This window comes from Protopterus annectens, chromosome 13.part0, assembly GCF_019279795.1.
Source record: "Protopterus annectens isolate FY-2018-M chromosome 13.part0, PAN1.0, whole genome shotgun sequence".
NCBI classification, from domain to species: Eukaryota; Metazoa; Chordata; order Ceratodontiformes; family Protopteridae; genus Protopterus; species Protopterus annectens.
Genome location: NC_056747.1, coordinates 1,241,358,919 through 1,241,375,550, shown reverse-complemented (window position 1 = coordinate 1,241,375,550; position 16,632 = coordinate 1,241,358,919). Strand labels below are relative to the sequence as shown.

The 16,632-nt window shown below is 40.2% G+C and overlaps 1 protein-coding gene across 3 annotated transcripts in view; it reads right to left on the bottom strand.

The window, feature by feature from the left end:
- Nucleotides 1-16,632, bottom strand: part of SLC4A1 (solute carrier family 4 member 1 (Diego blood group)) — a 512,400-nt gene that overhangs the window by 15,236 nt on the left and 480,532 nt on the right. For all 3 annotated transcript variants that reach the window (XM_044055258.1, XM_044055259.1, XM_044055260.1), the window contains 2 exons: nt 15,565-15,734; nt 14,423-14,596 (listed from right to left, as the gene is read on the bottom strand). In XM_044055258.1, coding sequence (XP_043911193.1) covers nt 14,423-14,596; nt 15,565-15,734 — 344 coding nt within the window. The remainder of the gene's footprint in view (nt 1-14,422; nt 14,597-15,564; nt 15,735-16,632) is intronic.

The following is a 16,632-nucleotide window of genomic DNA, read 5'->3' as shown; positions in this document are numbered from 1 at the left end:
CTGGTTAATGTATGCTGGTTCCCGGGTATGGGGGTAGGACTAGCTAAGAAACACATAGACTTTATTAAAACTACTTCTAAAGGTAATATTATACTAGGAGGTGATTTCAGTTGTATCACAAATATTGAAACTACCAATAGGAAATCTCCTAGACTATTGTCCTCAGCCAAACAGTTAAAAAATGGACAGAAATTTTTAAATTAAAATATACCTTTAATGCTTTGGGACCAAATCTTTTACTATGCTCACACCAGGACTATAAACATGGTACCCAAACTAGAATAGATAAAGTGTATATCTCACAAGATCTTTATTCTAAAATCTTGAATTTTTCAATACAGCCTTGTCCCTTTTCAGATCATAATTCCCTCTTGTTAACAATACACTTGGAATTCAATCAAATAGTTATTACTTCAAGGATTCCTTCATATATCACAAAAATTAAAGACTTTAAATCTTGGATAACTTCTGAACGTCAGCTTTTCTTAGAGATTAATTATAAACCTGAAGCAACACAATTATGGTTTGGGATTCTCTTAAGGCCTATCTATATGGTAAAACCATTAGCTGGTACAAAAATAAAAGTAAAGAATGGGACTCAGAGTTACAGTAACTCCAAAATCAAATATTAACTCTTAAATCTAATAAAAACTTAACTGCTAAAGATAATAAGAAGAAAACAGAAGAAGCAAATTAGAAATACAATGAAATATTATCCCATAAAACTAATTTAGCTATGGAAAAACTGAAATTAAATTCTTATGCTACCTCTCCTAAGCATCTTCATAACCTATCTATGAAAGTTAAGATACAATCAAAAATTAATAACATTGATAGTATCTTTCATGAAGGGAAAAGGAAATAAGTCTCAGACATAGGGGACATTCTGGAGGCTTTTAATTATCATTATGCAGAGCATCATAAAGATAAAATAAGTACAAATGAATGTTAGAAGTTAGAGAATATAGTTCCCAACATAACAAGAATTCCCGTGGAACTTATGTTAGATCTACAAAGACCTATTTCTCAAAAGGAAATTATAGATAGGATTAAAGGAAGTATGTTTAATAAAGCAGCTGGAATAGATGACTTAATTATTGAAATTTATAGATTATTCCCTTCTTCTATAATCTCTCTCCTGCATACAACCTTTCTTGAAGTTCAAACATTAGCAAATATTCCTCCTTCTTGGAGATATTCTCTAATTTCCCCTATATTAAAAGAAAATAAGGACCCTAATCATTGCAACTCATATAGACCAGTTTTTTTGTTGAATAATGATTATAAACTATTTATGTCAGTTATAGTCAATAGATTGAAAATACCCATATCTAAAATAATTAATGAAGACCAAACTGGTTTCATACATAACAGACATACACAGGATAATATTAAAAGAGTATTAACTCTGATAGATTACCTCAATAGAGAAAACCATGAAGCATTGATAATAGGTCTAGATATTCAAAAAGGCCTTTGACTCCTTAAATTGGGGTTATTTATTTAAAGTTTTACAGTTATTTTATTCCCCACTTTTTTATAACAATGATACAGAAAATCTATGAAAATAATCTAACATATGTCAAATTAGGTCCTTTTACTTCCAAAGCAACCCAAATCACTACAGGTACTAGACAAGGATGTCCCATGTCCCCTATCCCATTTGCTCTGGCCATAGAAATACTTGTTACTTTAATATGTAATAACCCAAATATAAGAGGTATAAATATATATATGACCAATATATTTCTAAAATAATGATGTTTGCTGATGATGTCTTACTTACCTTACCCAACTTTAAGGAAGTGTTAGGTGAAGTGGATATAGTAACAACAAATTTCCAAAAAATCTCAGGACTCTCCTTCAACAAATCCAAATCAAAATATTTATTATTAAATAAAAAAAGAACATACAGGTTCCAGTTGATCATATTATTGGAAACCAAGTTTCAACTCTAGCCTATTTAGGAATAGTCCTAGGCAAGAATATAGAGGAAACCTTACAGCTTAGCTATGCTAAAGCCATAGACTTAATCAAGACATTAATAAGCAAATGGAATAATTTGTTTATAACATTTGATGATAGGTTACAACTGATAAAAATGTTTTTGTTACCTAAAATATTATATATAGCACAAGCCCTTATACTTCCACCAGGAAAGGAAATTCTTAAAAAAATCACATGTTAAGTTGTCAATCTCACCTTCATTCTTGTTTGATGGGTTCGGAGCCGATCCTCGGCTCCGACTCGGCACTTTGCTAAGCTCGAGAGTCACTTTTACCAGCTCGAGGCAGCCCCATATCCCATGATGCAAGGCGGTAAGTACCCAGATCTCGTTTGCCGCTTCGCTGATGAGGTCCTCCTTTTACCAGATCCTGGTAAGTGTTTTATATTAAACTGTCTTTAGCCCCTTTTCACTTTAAACTTTATATCTAACGTTTTTAGTTTATATTAAGCCCTTTTTTGACTAAAATTACCCTTCCTCCTTAATTTTTTTAGTCAGGCCTTCTCTCCTCCCACCCCCCCTGTCAGGGTGTGTGTGTGTGTGTGTGTGAGAGGTTAGTTTCTCTATTTTGTAGATAAATTTTGTTATCTTATTGGGACTGTGTTGTGTGTGTTTTTGGTACAACTATGTCCAAAGAAAGGGTCTCAGGCTTTAAGAAGTGTGACTCGTGCTGTCAGAAGATGTCTCTGACAGACGGTCACACTTCTTGTTTATATTGCCTGGGACCTCTCCACCTGCAGGACTCCTGTGCGATTTGTCATTCCTTTAGCCAGAGAGTCCTGCAGGAGAGGAGGAATAAATTGATTTTAAGGGGTCTTCTTAAACCGGAGGGCTCTCCGGCTAAGTCGGCTCCGAGCAAGACTTCAAAGTCTTCCAAGGCCCAGGCTTCTGTGTCCAAGCCTGCGGCCTCGGTTCCGACTCCTTCTGAGTCGAGATCGGCTCCGGCGGGAGCCGATCCTGGTTTGCAAAAACCTTCGGCACCGATGGCTATCGGTGCCGATACTGTTTCAGTCACATCGGTGTCTGCTCCGACTGGCTCCGACCACCATGTGGCTCAGGCTTCGGTGTCGGCGCCGACCGGCACCGACACCGTTACTTTTATGTCTGTATCGGCTCCGGCCAGAGCCGATGCATCGAGACTTTCTGTCGGTGCCGAAAAGTCCTCGGCTCCGACTGCATCTATGGTTTCGTCGGCTCCGATGGTTCCTTCGAGGAAGAGGTCCAGGTCCCCTTCCTTGGAACCAATACTCTCGGCTCCGGCCTCACCTCTCCTCTCGGAACGGAGCCATCGGAGCCGATCATCTAGGTCATCCAGGCTTTCTGACCATGATTTAGAGAGGGTGGTCAGTAGATTATTGAAATCACAGGCACTGGCCCAGATGCTACATAGTCCGTCTCAACAGACGACTATTAGTCCACACCCTCTTGTAGTTCCTCCTTCAACTCTACCTCAGAGTTTGGAGCTGGAGTCTTCGGGGATAGTTTCTGCTATGGCTGAAGGGCGGATACCCCCCCCTTCTGCACCCTCAGCATCTACTCTTATCTCCTCTTGAGACCTTCCTTAGAGGGATTCGTGGTCGGGCTTCCTGGTCTCCTCCGAGGGGTGAGTGGCATCGGACCCTTGTCCGACCCCACTCTTCCCTTGGAGCCTCGGCCTGGTGAGCTCGGCTCCGACATCTGCCTCGAGCCTTCCCTTCGGTGGGCCCTGGAGTTCCGGTTTCTTCGAACGGGTTCTCTCGGACCTCCCTGGGAGGGGCCTTGAGGTGATGAAGAGTGTGCTGGCCACTGGACACAGCCAGCAGTCTATTCCCTTAGCTCCTCCCTCTACGGTGCCTGTCGATATCTCTGCCATCTCTCTTGCTCCCGGACCCAGAGATCCTCCGCCTCAGGTTTCCCCACTGGGAATAACCCCCTCTTCCGAGGATTCTCCTGATCAGTCAGGAGATCCTCGCAAGAGGATTTGTAAGAGGAAACACCTAGACTCCCCTGAGTCTATCACTTCAGATACCGACTTAGATGAGTCGGAGGGATCCCCAAGATCCCCCTCTGAGGATGTCTCCTTTTCAGACATCCTAGAACTCCTAAAACAGAGGGGAAACTGGCCCTCCACAAATTCCTCTGAGGATGAGTCGGTATACCTAGAGGCGTTTGGATCTCGGCCCTCCACCTCCTGGGTGTCTCCGCCTTTCGACCCCCTTATGGAGGTTATTGCTCGAAAGGCTTGGGCTGCTCCTGACTCTGTAGAGCCAGTTCCTAGGAGGCCATCTAAATTTATTACTGCCCCTTCGGAAAAGCAATTCCTTACGAAAGGTGTCCCTGCTGATGCCATGGTGGTGGCGGCTGCCACTAAGAAGGAACTTGCAGATCCTTCTGTACCTGTCCATCCCCCTAATAAGGATTCTAGGACCATGGATAGGTATGGTAAGCGGATGTTCTCTTCAGGGACCTTTGCTATGCGCTCGCTGAACTACTTATGTCACTTCACCAGACTCCAAAGGGACATCCTTAAGGAACTAGGTGAAGTAGTACAGGATCCCACAGCTGCAGGGGCTCAAGAAAAAATTGCTTCACAGCTAGGAATCCTTAATTCTATTGCTAACTCCTCCATGCGACTGGTATCATATGCAGCAGATGGAGCGAGTAGAGCCGCAGGTACAGGTGTGGCTCTTAGACGCCAAGCCTGGATGCGGCTCTGTAATTTTGCAGATCCCTTTAAGGTGTCCTTCAGAAATTCTCCCTTTGATGGGTCAGCTTTGTTTGGCCCTCAAGTGAAGGATACATTGACCAGGTGTGAACAGGATGGCAAGACTCTTTCTGCCATAGGGGTCCTTTTTCCACCCCTTCTAGACCTTACCCTAAAGGACAGAAATGTGAAAGATGTGGTTACGCAAATCCCAAGGAGTCATGCCGGATACACGTGGTTAGTTTACCCCTAGAGGCAGAGGGGGTAATAATAACAGATGCCGCTCTAGAGGCAGAGGGGGTCCACAGAACCAGGGAAGCAGAGAGCCTCTCTGACAAGCCCTTTCAGCATCCCTGAGATATTGCCCGACTGTCCATCCTTGGAGGCAGTCGGGGGAAGACTATCGCTGTACCCAGAAGCCTGGCGTTCCCTCACTCAAGACAGATGGGTACAGTCGATCATATCCGAGGGTTACAAAATTCCTTTCGAGGAAAGTCCCTTCTCTCACTCAAATTCCCTTCCAGATGTACCACCCGGTCTAAGGGAAGTTGCAGAGTTAGAAGTATTAAAACTTCTACAAAAAAGAGCCATTCAGCCAGTTACAGCAGACCATTCAGAGCCCGGAATCTACTCAAGATTCTTTTTGGTCCCCAAAAAGACGGGAGACTGGAGACCAATATTGGATCTCAGCAGACTCAACAAGTCTGTGAGAAAGACAAGATTTCGAATGGTCACACTTCAGTCAATTTTGCCCTTCCTAGAGAAGGACAACTGGATGTGCTCAATAGATCTTCAGGACGCATACTATCACATAAAAATTCACAGACGCTCCAGAAGATTTCTCCGCTTTTGGCTGGGGTCCAGTCATTTCCAATTCAGAGCCCTGCCCTTTGGTCTCACTACAGCCCCCAGAGTGTTCACCAAATGTATGGCAGTGGTCACGGCTCACCTGAGACGTCAAGGATTCCAGGTGTTTCCATATCTCGACGACTGGCTCCTTTCAGCCACCACCAGGCATCAACTTCTTCAAGCCAGGGATTACACAATAAATCTTTGCACTCAATTGGGAATTTTGATCAACTACGAAAAATCCTCCTTATTGCCCTGCCAGTCTATTACTTTCATAGGCGCAAACTTAGACACTGTTCGGATGTCAGCAACCCTCACAGACCAAAGAATCTTAGATATACAAAGTCACGTGAGGATCATTCTAGCCAGCAAAAAAGTACAAGCCAGAATGGTTCTAAAGGTATTGGGCCTCATGGCTGCGGCCATTACACTTCTTCCCCTGGCCCGCTTCTACATGCGCCTGCTTCAGTGGATGTTGTTCACTCAGTGGTCTTACCAACAACTTCCAATGCGTCACCAAATACTGGTGACACAGATTTGCAGGAATCATCTTTCATGGTGGATTACTTCTCCCCAGATTCACCAGGGCAGACCCTTTGTATCCCCAGCCCCGGTAGCCACCATCACTACGGACGCCTCCCTGATCGGGTGGGGGGGTCATTATCAGGGCAGGATGGTTCATGGGACGTGGCAACCGTTCAAATACCACCTGCACATAAATGTCCTAGAGATGAGAGCAGTGCTTTTAACGTTGCAAGCCCTCAACGACTTTCTTTCCTTGGGAACAATTGCAGTTCACACAGACAACATGTCTGTAGTATGGTATATCAACAAACAGGTTGGAACCAAATCCTACCCCTTGTGTCGAGAAGCTCTCAGACTTTGGCAATGGGCGATCTCCTCTCATCAGTTTCTGGTAGCAACGCATATCTCTGGGAAAACCAACATTTTAGCGGACAGATTGAGCAGAGCTATTCTCATGCCTCACGAGTGGTCTCTCAAACAATCTATAGTGGAGGAGATTTTTCTAGAATGGGGCCGCCCATGTTGCGATCTTTTTGCTACTCCCCAAAACAGCAAATGCCCAGACTTCTTTTCTCTCTTCCCACTGACAGGCCATCCCCCCAGAGACGCTCTAACCCAGGATTGGCCCCAGGGACTTCTTTATGCCTTTCCTCCTTTTCCGCTGATTCCACAAGTACTCCAGAAAGCCACCATTTTGAGAGCCAAAATGATTCTCATTGCTCCCTATTGGCCTCGACAAATTTGGTTCCCGTTCCTCCATCGTCACCTTTTGGTGCAGCCGTGGCATCTGGACCCAGTACCAGACCTTCTGATTCACCAATCGGGTCAGCTGCACTGGTCTATCCCTTCTCTCAACCTCACGGCATGGTTGCTCCGCTTCCTTCCTTAGCCAGGCTTCCTATGATCTCTAATCCTGTTAGGATATCATAGTGGCTTCACTAAAATCCTCTACTAGAAGGATTTATACCAGCAAATGGAAACGCTTTTCTTGTTGGGCAAAAGCTAAAAATATTGATCCCTTTACTGCTCCAGTTCAAGCAGTTTTGGATTTCTTAGCGGAAATCTTTCATGCGGGCTCTTCTTCTTCCACGGTCAAAGTTCAGTTGGCTGCTATCTCGAACTTTCATGTCGGGTTTGCAGATCACAACATCATGTCCCACAGGCTTTGTAGAGCCTTCTTAAAAGGAATCTTTCTCCTGAAACCTCCAGTCAGGAGTCCTCCTCCTCAATGGGACCTAAATTTAGTGCTGACATCCTTGATTCTTCCTCCCTTCGAGCCAGCTGTTTCATGTTCCCTGAAATTTCTTTCATGGAAAACACTCTTCATGGTTGCTATTACCTTGGCTAGGAGAGTGTCTGAACTTCATGCGCTCTCTGTTCGTCCCCCTTATTTGGTCTTCCACAAGGACAGAGTATCCTTGAGAACTAATCCGACCTTTCTGCCTAAGGTCGCCTCAAAGAGTAATTTGAATCAGTCTATTGACCTTCCTGTATTTTTCCCAAACTACTCAAACAGATCGGAACAAAAATTACATTATCTTGATGTTCACCGCCAACTCGGATATTATTTGGACAGAACAAAACAGTTCAGGAAATCCGATCAGCTCTTTATTTCTTATGCTGATAACAAAAAAGGCCTTCCCGTATCTAAAGTGACCTTATCTAGATGGCTTTCTTCTGTCATCTCTGAAATCTATCAACTCAGGGGAAAACAGCTGTGCTCGAAACCTAAAGCGCATTCAACCAGAAGCTTAACCACTTCCACAGCCTTTCAGGCTAGACTTCCATTAGACACTATTTGTGCAGCAGCCACTTGGGCCACTCCTCATACCTTTGTTTCTCATTACAAATTGGATTTGGCCTTCAGGGACAGAGCCAGTTTTGGCTCTACAGTTCTCAAGAGTCTGTTCCATTGAGCCACCCAGGATAGAGGTGCTAGAGACGTGGTCCCATCAAGCAAGAATGAAGGCGAGATTGACAACTTAACATTGACAAGTTATGTACCTACCATAACGTTCCATGTTAGTTGTCTTCTCTCGCCTTCTTTCTTGCGACCCTCCCTCCTTCCCCCTGGCCTGGACAGACCTTTTCTCCCTACATGGAAGAGTGCTTTTTAAGACCATACAGTTCTGGTCTTCCTAACCCATCCTTCAGGCTTTTTCTCTGCCTTCTTTCTTCCTTTTGGGAAGTTTTTTATGCTAGGTGTTATTGCCTATAGACAACAAACGAGATCTGGGTACTTACCGCCTTGCATCATGGGATATGGGGCTGCCTCGAGCTGGTAAAAGTGACTCTCGAGCTTAGCAAAGTGCCGAGTCGGAGCCGAGGATCGGCTCCGAACCCATCAAGCAAGAAAGAAGGCGAGAGAAGACAACTAACATGGAACGTTATGGTAGGTACATAACTTCTCATTCAACTCTGGTGAAATTCCTGTGGTACCCCAAAGGAAATAGAGTGGCATATTCTCATCATTTCAGAAAATGGGATCAAGGGGGTTAAAATTCACAGAGACTAAAACTTATATAAAGGCATCTGTAATTAAAATAGTAATTAATTGGATAAATCCTAGATACTCTTCCAATTGGAAACAGTTACACTCCATTATACTAATGAATGAAAATTATTTATCAAAGAATGCTTTGGTAACTGACAAAGATAACAAGATATGGTACTATTTAAGTTTAAATTTACAGTATAGCACAACAAAATGAACTAAATTAACACTAATAAACAATATTTTGATGTGTTTAGAAAATGAATTAACACAAATTTAAATATAAAACTGTGGCAAAGATTTTTAATACCATTTACTATTACAAGGTATTTCCCTGATAAAACACATAGAGAGATTTTTGGTTTATGGGAAAATAATAACCTATTTTGTTGGTTGAAATGTATTGAAAACTAACAAGCTTTGAACACAAAGTATATTATCAACCTATGGCCTATCCCCTAATGACTGGTTGGTTCTTCAGAGTGTCACAGCATACACTAAGGATCTGTGTAGAATAATACATAACTCATCCTTCAATACCGTACCAAAAATTATAAACTGGATTTTGTGAATTCTATATAATAATATCAATGTTAAGAATGAATTATCATATCTATATAACACTTTAATTTTCTATAAGACAGCTCCTAAAGATTCTTACTGGCAACACCTGAATAAAGGGTTTCAAGTATCATTATCAATGGAAGATAAAGCAAGCATTTTATTTTCAGTTAAACTAACTTCTTACTCACAATTCTGGAGGATTTTTCATTGGAAATTTCTACACAGATCCTTTTTGACACCTGCAAAACTCTCAGAAATGAACCCTTCAAACAGCAAGTTATGTTGGAGATGTCATCTGTCCACTAATGCTGACTGGTCTCATATTTTTTATGACTACTAATATTAAACCATATTGGAATGAGATTAACACATTTCTTCATGCTATCTATACTGATATATTTGTTTTGACAAAGTCTTTAATTTTATTGAATGTTGTTAATAGTAATAATATGAAGAAAGATGGTCTGTATTTGCTGTGGACAATGTTAGCAATAGCCAGAAAATGCATAACTAGAAGATGGAACTGTAATGTAGCACCCGCAATGGAGGAATTCCTATCTTCCCTGAAGAAATGCATACTAATGGAGAAATGAACTAAAGAGTTAAGAACTTTTCCTAAGCCATTGGTTAAAAGTCTGTGGAGGAAAGTTTTGAATTTGATTGATACCTTACAGATGAAACCAAACTCTTCCTAACTATCATAGTTTATATATTAACTTATTATTTAACTACAAATGTTTTTATCTGAATCCTTTTTGTCAGGCTGAATGAAAATGCTGTAAATAATTATTGAATGTTATGAATGTATTAAATTATTGTGTTATTTCATCAAAATAAAAACCATTTGAGTAAAAAAAAAAAGGGTTAATATGGGTTAAAGATAAACAATTAAGTAAAGAGGTGATAAACAGTCTGACACCAGTTAAGGATAGCTTAGATGCTAGGCACCAGGGTCTGGGAAAATGCTTAGAAATGAGACCAAATCTACTAGCTAACAGAGTGAACTGAATGCATGGTGTGGCAGTGACTTAGAGAGATTTATGAAATACCTGAATAAGACTTCTTGGTATATGGGACTTTAAAGGCCACATATAAATCAGCATCCAAAGCTTCCAGAGAAGTCCTGAGAGATTCTAAACTAGGTACATTTTTGCATATGATTTGGAGAGCAATCTTTAAAATGATTAATGTGTCCTATCTAGGATTACATTAAAATCTAATTTTGATAGTGACTGAAGAAATTAGAGCAAGTTGGGAAGAACTCTTACCATGTGTGTGCCTGTCTAAAACAATGTGCTAAATCTGGCTAACTCTTAAATATGTAACTAAATCATGATGCTGTAGAATATTTACATGGAAATGTCTTTCCAAATATTTTTGTACACACTGAAAAAAAACTAGCGAGAATATGTCCTGCATTTCCTAATTATTGTTGGAGATGTTAAGTGAGTGACAGCAGAAATACCTGAGACCATATTTTAGGGGCTGCCAGGGACTTCAATTTTCAAAGGCTTAAAGAGATACTGAGATCGACCTTTGGAACAAAAGTGGTACTGGACATAAGATTTATTTTATGGGGGCAGCCATAGTTGATGCTTTTTTCTAGAAATGAAAAGAACTTACTTGATCTGCTTTGAATGGTAGCAAAAAGAACGAGTTCACCAAAAAATGGAAACAGAATCCCCCCCCCCCAAAAAATGATTGAAATACTTGAATGAATTACTTGTTTCATTTAATGAATTAAATGTAGTCACACTATCTAGTGGTATGTGTCAGCACTGAAAACAAATTTAATAAGCATAAGTACACAAGCAATAAACATGACATAATTAGCTCTGCAAACATATAAAAAGGGCAATTCTGGCAGGCTTAGTCTCAAAGATCATTGAAAGTAACAACACTTAATTTTATTCTGCAGATGATGTATGCACCGAGTGATTCAAAATAGTTTATGGGTTTAGTATTCTTCACTTATGGTGCAGGGCTTGAAAAAGCCCATTAGTCTATCATCATATTTATTTTAGAGATAACAAGAACAGAAGATCATGTGGCCTTCTATGACAAGAATGGGAAAGTGATAGTAATTATAGAAATTTTGGTTCAGCAGGTACGCATCTCTATAATGGCAGACAGCTGGTTAGCCCTTCTCGTGTGTTTTTACTGCTGTTCATTGCTTACAAGGAAAAAAATAAACAGAGATACTAATCTATAATTTGTAACATTTTTAACCAAGAAGCATTAACATTTTGAAAAGCCATCATGGAGAAGAGAATATACGCTATCTGGGACATGGATATCCCTCTGTCCAAAGTTTCACATGCAGGTAGTTTATGGCACAGGTGACAGGTATTATGGTTGTAGTGAATTCAGACATTGTGCTGCTTTAATAACACACAATAAATAAGTCTGTTGGGTAGTTTAACTCACAGACATTTCAGTAGGACCAACCAAAGTGGCCTGCAATACTCTTAGAAAACTTTTGGAAAGAGCAAAGGATTTGCCCCATCCTGGCTCTTTTCAATTATTCCTTGCTGTTCCATGACAGTAAATGGAGCTTCTTGGTACCATTCTGTCTAGTTTTGAACTTGGTGAATTATCAGGTTACAGAGGATGGCTGGGGCTCCTCTATTCAGTATCTTCCCCCCATTACTTTTCACTATGTACATGGTGTCACAATGGGACATTATAAAGAGATATGGACTAAGTTTTAGGTTTCCACAGCTATGCAGATGACATCAAGTTCTTTGTGCATGTTTTTTTTAAGTCAATTTGTTGCTTTTTAAGTTTCTAGTAGATGTCTGAAACTTGGGACTACATGGATGAATCTGAGAACTTGAGACACTAGATGAACTAAACAGAGACCCAAGTTATGGCTAGTGTGGAGAAATGCAGCCACAAGAAGAAGAAGAAGAATCTTGTACTTTCTACAGTATCTTAATTTTGAGTGTTCAGATGCTGATGAAATGTTTTCTGCAGTGAGCATAGAATGTCTTCCATTTAATACAATATAATTTTGAATTTCAAAGGTACTATTCACTGAAATGTTAACTGATCATAGAATGCATCAACCTATCAGTGACAGGTGATAACATATCAGTGAAACGTCTTACGTATGGTCAGTACAGTGGAAGATCACCTTCTAGTTCAACATTCTGCACTTCTAGATGCACAGAGACATGGACTGATGGGTTCACTATGTCTGTCTGATATAGCTGAATATGCATCACATGAGCTTGACTATAGAATGGTAAATCCACTTCAGACATTCATGTAATGCAAGTACTTAAGCTCATCATATCATGTACAGATTTAACAAGAATAAAAAGTATTTTTTGCACTGGGGTGTGGTTAAGCCCCTTCGCTCCCCCCTCCTTTATTTTGTTATTCCAGCTCTGAGCTTTCTGCACAATGGAAAAATAAACCATCCATGATAGTTAATGTAACACCAGTCTTGCTTTTTCTCCAGAAGACTATAAGATTAGACAACATACATTTTACTTGTAAGAACAAGTTACTCCAGTGTGAAGTCAGCAGCATAAATAACATCAATAACTGCCAGCTGGCTCCCTATTACACTGTCACAGATGCAGGTTGTCGAATGCGTTTTTGTCGAACTGAAAAGTGCGAAAAGGCAAAATAGCAAAGCAGCTTTTCAGCGAATTCTTTCCCAGGGAAATAATTTGTTTGCCCACTTTTGCTACTTTGCCTTTTCAGCACTGTAGTGCGATATCGGAGTTGGTATATTTAAGTAGGGGGGCGTGGGGGGCAGAACCGTCCACGTCGGGGGTGTTGGGGCGAAGCCCCCCCACATTATGTAATGTTTTACAGTTTTTTTTTTTGTTTCGGAACAGCGATTTCTTTTTTCCCTTGGAAAAAAATCGCTGTTCTGAGGTTTCGACGTAAGCTTTCACTTACATGGGGTCAATTATGTGTCATTCGCTCTTCTGAGCGTGCAATATCATAATATAGACCCGTTGTGCTCAGGTAACCCTAGCAACATAAATAACATCAATAACTGCCAGCTGTTGTGCTCAGGTAACCATGGCAACATAAATAATATCAGTAACTGTCAGCTGTTGTGCTCAGGTAACCGTAGCAGCATAAATAACATCAGTAACTGCCAGTTGTTGTGCTCAGGTAACCGTAGTAACATAAATAACATCAATAACTGCCAGCTTTTGTGCTCAGGTAACTGAAGCAACATAAATAACATCAGTAACTGCCAGCTGTTGTGCTCAGGTAACCATAGCAACATAAATAACATCTGTAACTGCCAGCTGTTGTGCTCAGGTAACCGTAGCAGCATATATAACATCAGTAACTGCCAGCTGTTGTGCTCAGGTAACCATAGCAACATAAATAACATCAGTAACTGCCAGCTGTTGTGCTCAGGTAACTGTAGCAACATAAATAATATCAGTAACTGCCAGCTGTTGTGCTCAGGTAACCGTAGCAACATAAAAAAACATCAGTAACTGCCAGCTGTTGTGCTTAGGTAGCTGTAGCAACATAAATAACATTAATAACTGCCAGCTGTTGTGCTCAAGTAACTGTAATTGAAGCTCACACAGTTCAAGCATCCATTGACTTGTTTGTATGAGCTTTTGTGCTTGTACACCACTTTCTCCTAAACTGGCTGTTCAGGGAGAAAAAGATAGATGGGTGCTCCTAGACTTAGGCTTAAATCTTGAGGTTTCAGGGATTTTGCTGTCACCATGCCTACTCTGTACAATTCTGTCTTGCCAAGTAAGAGATGTTCCATGTTTTGAGCCCTTTAGATGGATATAACTATTTCCTTTAGCTTAGTCTTTGAACACCAATGTACATATTTGTGTTGCTTTTGTCACTGATTTCTTCATAGTTTGTGTTGTATAACATTTATTTGTAGTTTTTCAAGACACTGTGGAACATTGCTGAAAGTATGAGATAAAGTGTTAACCTCTATGTAGTACTGAAGAATTGATATGCACAGTTTTGGAAACTGGGCTTAAGTCCATTGTCTGTTCAGACTATTAACTACACCTTTTTAGTTTTGTCATTGTGTATCATTAGAAGTTAACATTTTAGCAGCAAGGCTACTTTGCTTTCATTCTCTTCACAGGCCTATGTTGGACATGTAACTGTGATATTAATTCGTATGCTCTAAATTTTACATTTTCAGTGACGTGTGTGTATACACATATTTATATATATTAATTTCTACACACACATGCAAATGCACACGCACACTGACACACACATAGATGAACAGTAGCTAGTGGCATGTAAGTGAAAGAAAATAAATGATAGCTATACTACTTACACATTTCAGCTCTACATCTCTGAAAATGCAGGGAAGTAGAAATCTGCGGAGAGGAACTGTGAGGATGAGGATGAAAGGAAGAGCCAGAGACGCAGGTGTTGACTTCACTACCCAGAGGGCTGCCAGGCACAAAATCTGGATCAGTGTAAACACATGCATCTTCCAAGTCTTTACCTGTAAACCATAAAGCAGTAATCATTCCATCAGGTCTGGTGTTTCAATTCACCACAACAGCATTATATAACATGGATTTAGTAAGTATCTGCATATGTATATACTACCATAAGTACTTTATCCTACTGCAGCCCATCTGCCTTCTGCTGCCTAGAGTCAGCTTACGCTAGAGATCAGTGATGAGTGGGATTCCATGTAGTAAGACTATCATTTTAATAGATTATTTAACATTTTTTTATAATTAATTTTACCTTTCCCTAGCATTAATGACAACAGGTACTTTTGGCAAAAGATGTTGACCGCTATTGGAGTGGGTATCTTTTAAGTAGTGACTTCTTCACAATACAGATGAGTCTCAGTAGAATCCCACTTCATGTAGGAACTTTCATATGCTGCATTACTATAATGGCTTACAGTCTCTAGTTGTGAGGTTCCTAAGCCAATTTTACATGCCATGGTATAGTCAGGGTTATATTCTGCCAGACTGTGTAAGAGAGCATCTCTTGCCCCAAACATTGTACTTGGCATTCCAGTATCTCATTAACTTCAATATGCCCATCAGATTTTAATGTTTTAATTTTATTTAATTGTTAACAGGGATCATCTGTTAGGTAGTTGTCCCATTATATAGGAGTTTCCAAACAAGACAAACCGCCCGTTACAAACAAATTGTTCATAGAAAATGGTATATCACTGTTCGCAATGGCAGAGCCTACTGTGAAATCCCTTACTCCCATATTACATCTACTGAAATGTGAAACTGATTTACCAGTATGACACCATCACAAATGTAATCTTTGTTTTAAAACAAAACCTGAGGATATCTGACATTTTACATATGTATACTATACTGTTGTATTCATTAACACCAAAGCAAGTTATTAGAATCTTCAGACATATATAGTCATTCAATTGCAAGAAAAGCAAATTGTCAGCTGCTGGAAGTGTTGTCATTTCTTAGAACTAACCTTCAAGGCATAGGGTGCGTCTTTGTGATACTTCGGTGGCATCAGCAGGAAAAGCAAGCGATCAAAGAATTGGATTCCATTCAGAGAGGTGACACCCATGTAGAGGAAAATGCCAAAAAGAACGGATAGAGGAATCAGTTTCAGGATGGGCTCCATCAGAATTGACAGTCCTGAAAGAAATAAAATCCATTTTTTTTCCTTTTACAAATTAAACTCTGAGAAAAGAAACCATATTCTGACATTTTGTAGATGTGTTTCTGCATTGGGAACTTGGTTTCTCTTGGATGCAGCCTAGCTAGATGTTATACTTTTTATGCCTCTCTAGGCCTTGATGTATGTCAGCAGCTTACATCTTTATGTAAACAAGGTCCCAGGAATAAGTAATAAGTGACATTATAAGATTTGTAAAATATGTTTGTCATTAACAAATTACACATACTGGTATGTTCTAGCTTTGTGCTATAATCCACAGTGACTTTGGCTTGGGTCAAAGCTGTAGAACCAGTTTACTTACCCAGTTAATAAAGGACTTAGTAAACATGAGATGTACAAGACTGAGAGGGCACCAAAATGGGATTATGCAGAGTAAAAGATACTAAAAAAAAATCTTTACATGAAAGGTGGTGGGTAGGTGTGTTAGATGTCCTCTGGAGTCACAGAGCACAAACGTGGTAAAGCATTCTAGAGCTCAGTTTGCCTAAAACATAACCAAAAAACAGACTAACTTTTGTGGACTGTCTGCACCTTGGTATTTCTCTGAGGCTTTGACAGATTTTTACCTTTGCTGCCCTCCCAGACACATATCAGGGAAAGAGAAAGAGGACTTCTAACTAACACTAAACCTATTTACCTTGGCCAAATGTGTTCTGACTCACTTGGTTCTGAACCTTTTATGATGGAGGTGAATGACCTGCCTTGAAACAACAGGACAGCTTTAAATGTAGGTAAGCGATGTAACAGGAGTATGATAGTATGAGTCATCAACATGTAAGAAGAAGAAGAAAAAGACACTTGCCCACTCAGTTATGCAACATCAAGGATTCTACTTCTAGCAATACAGGTATTTTC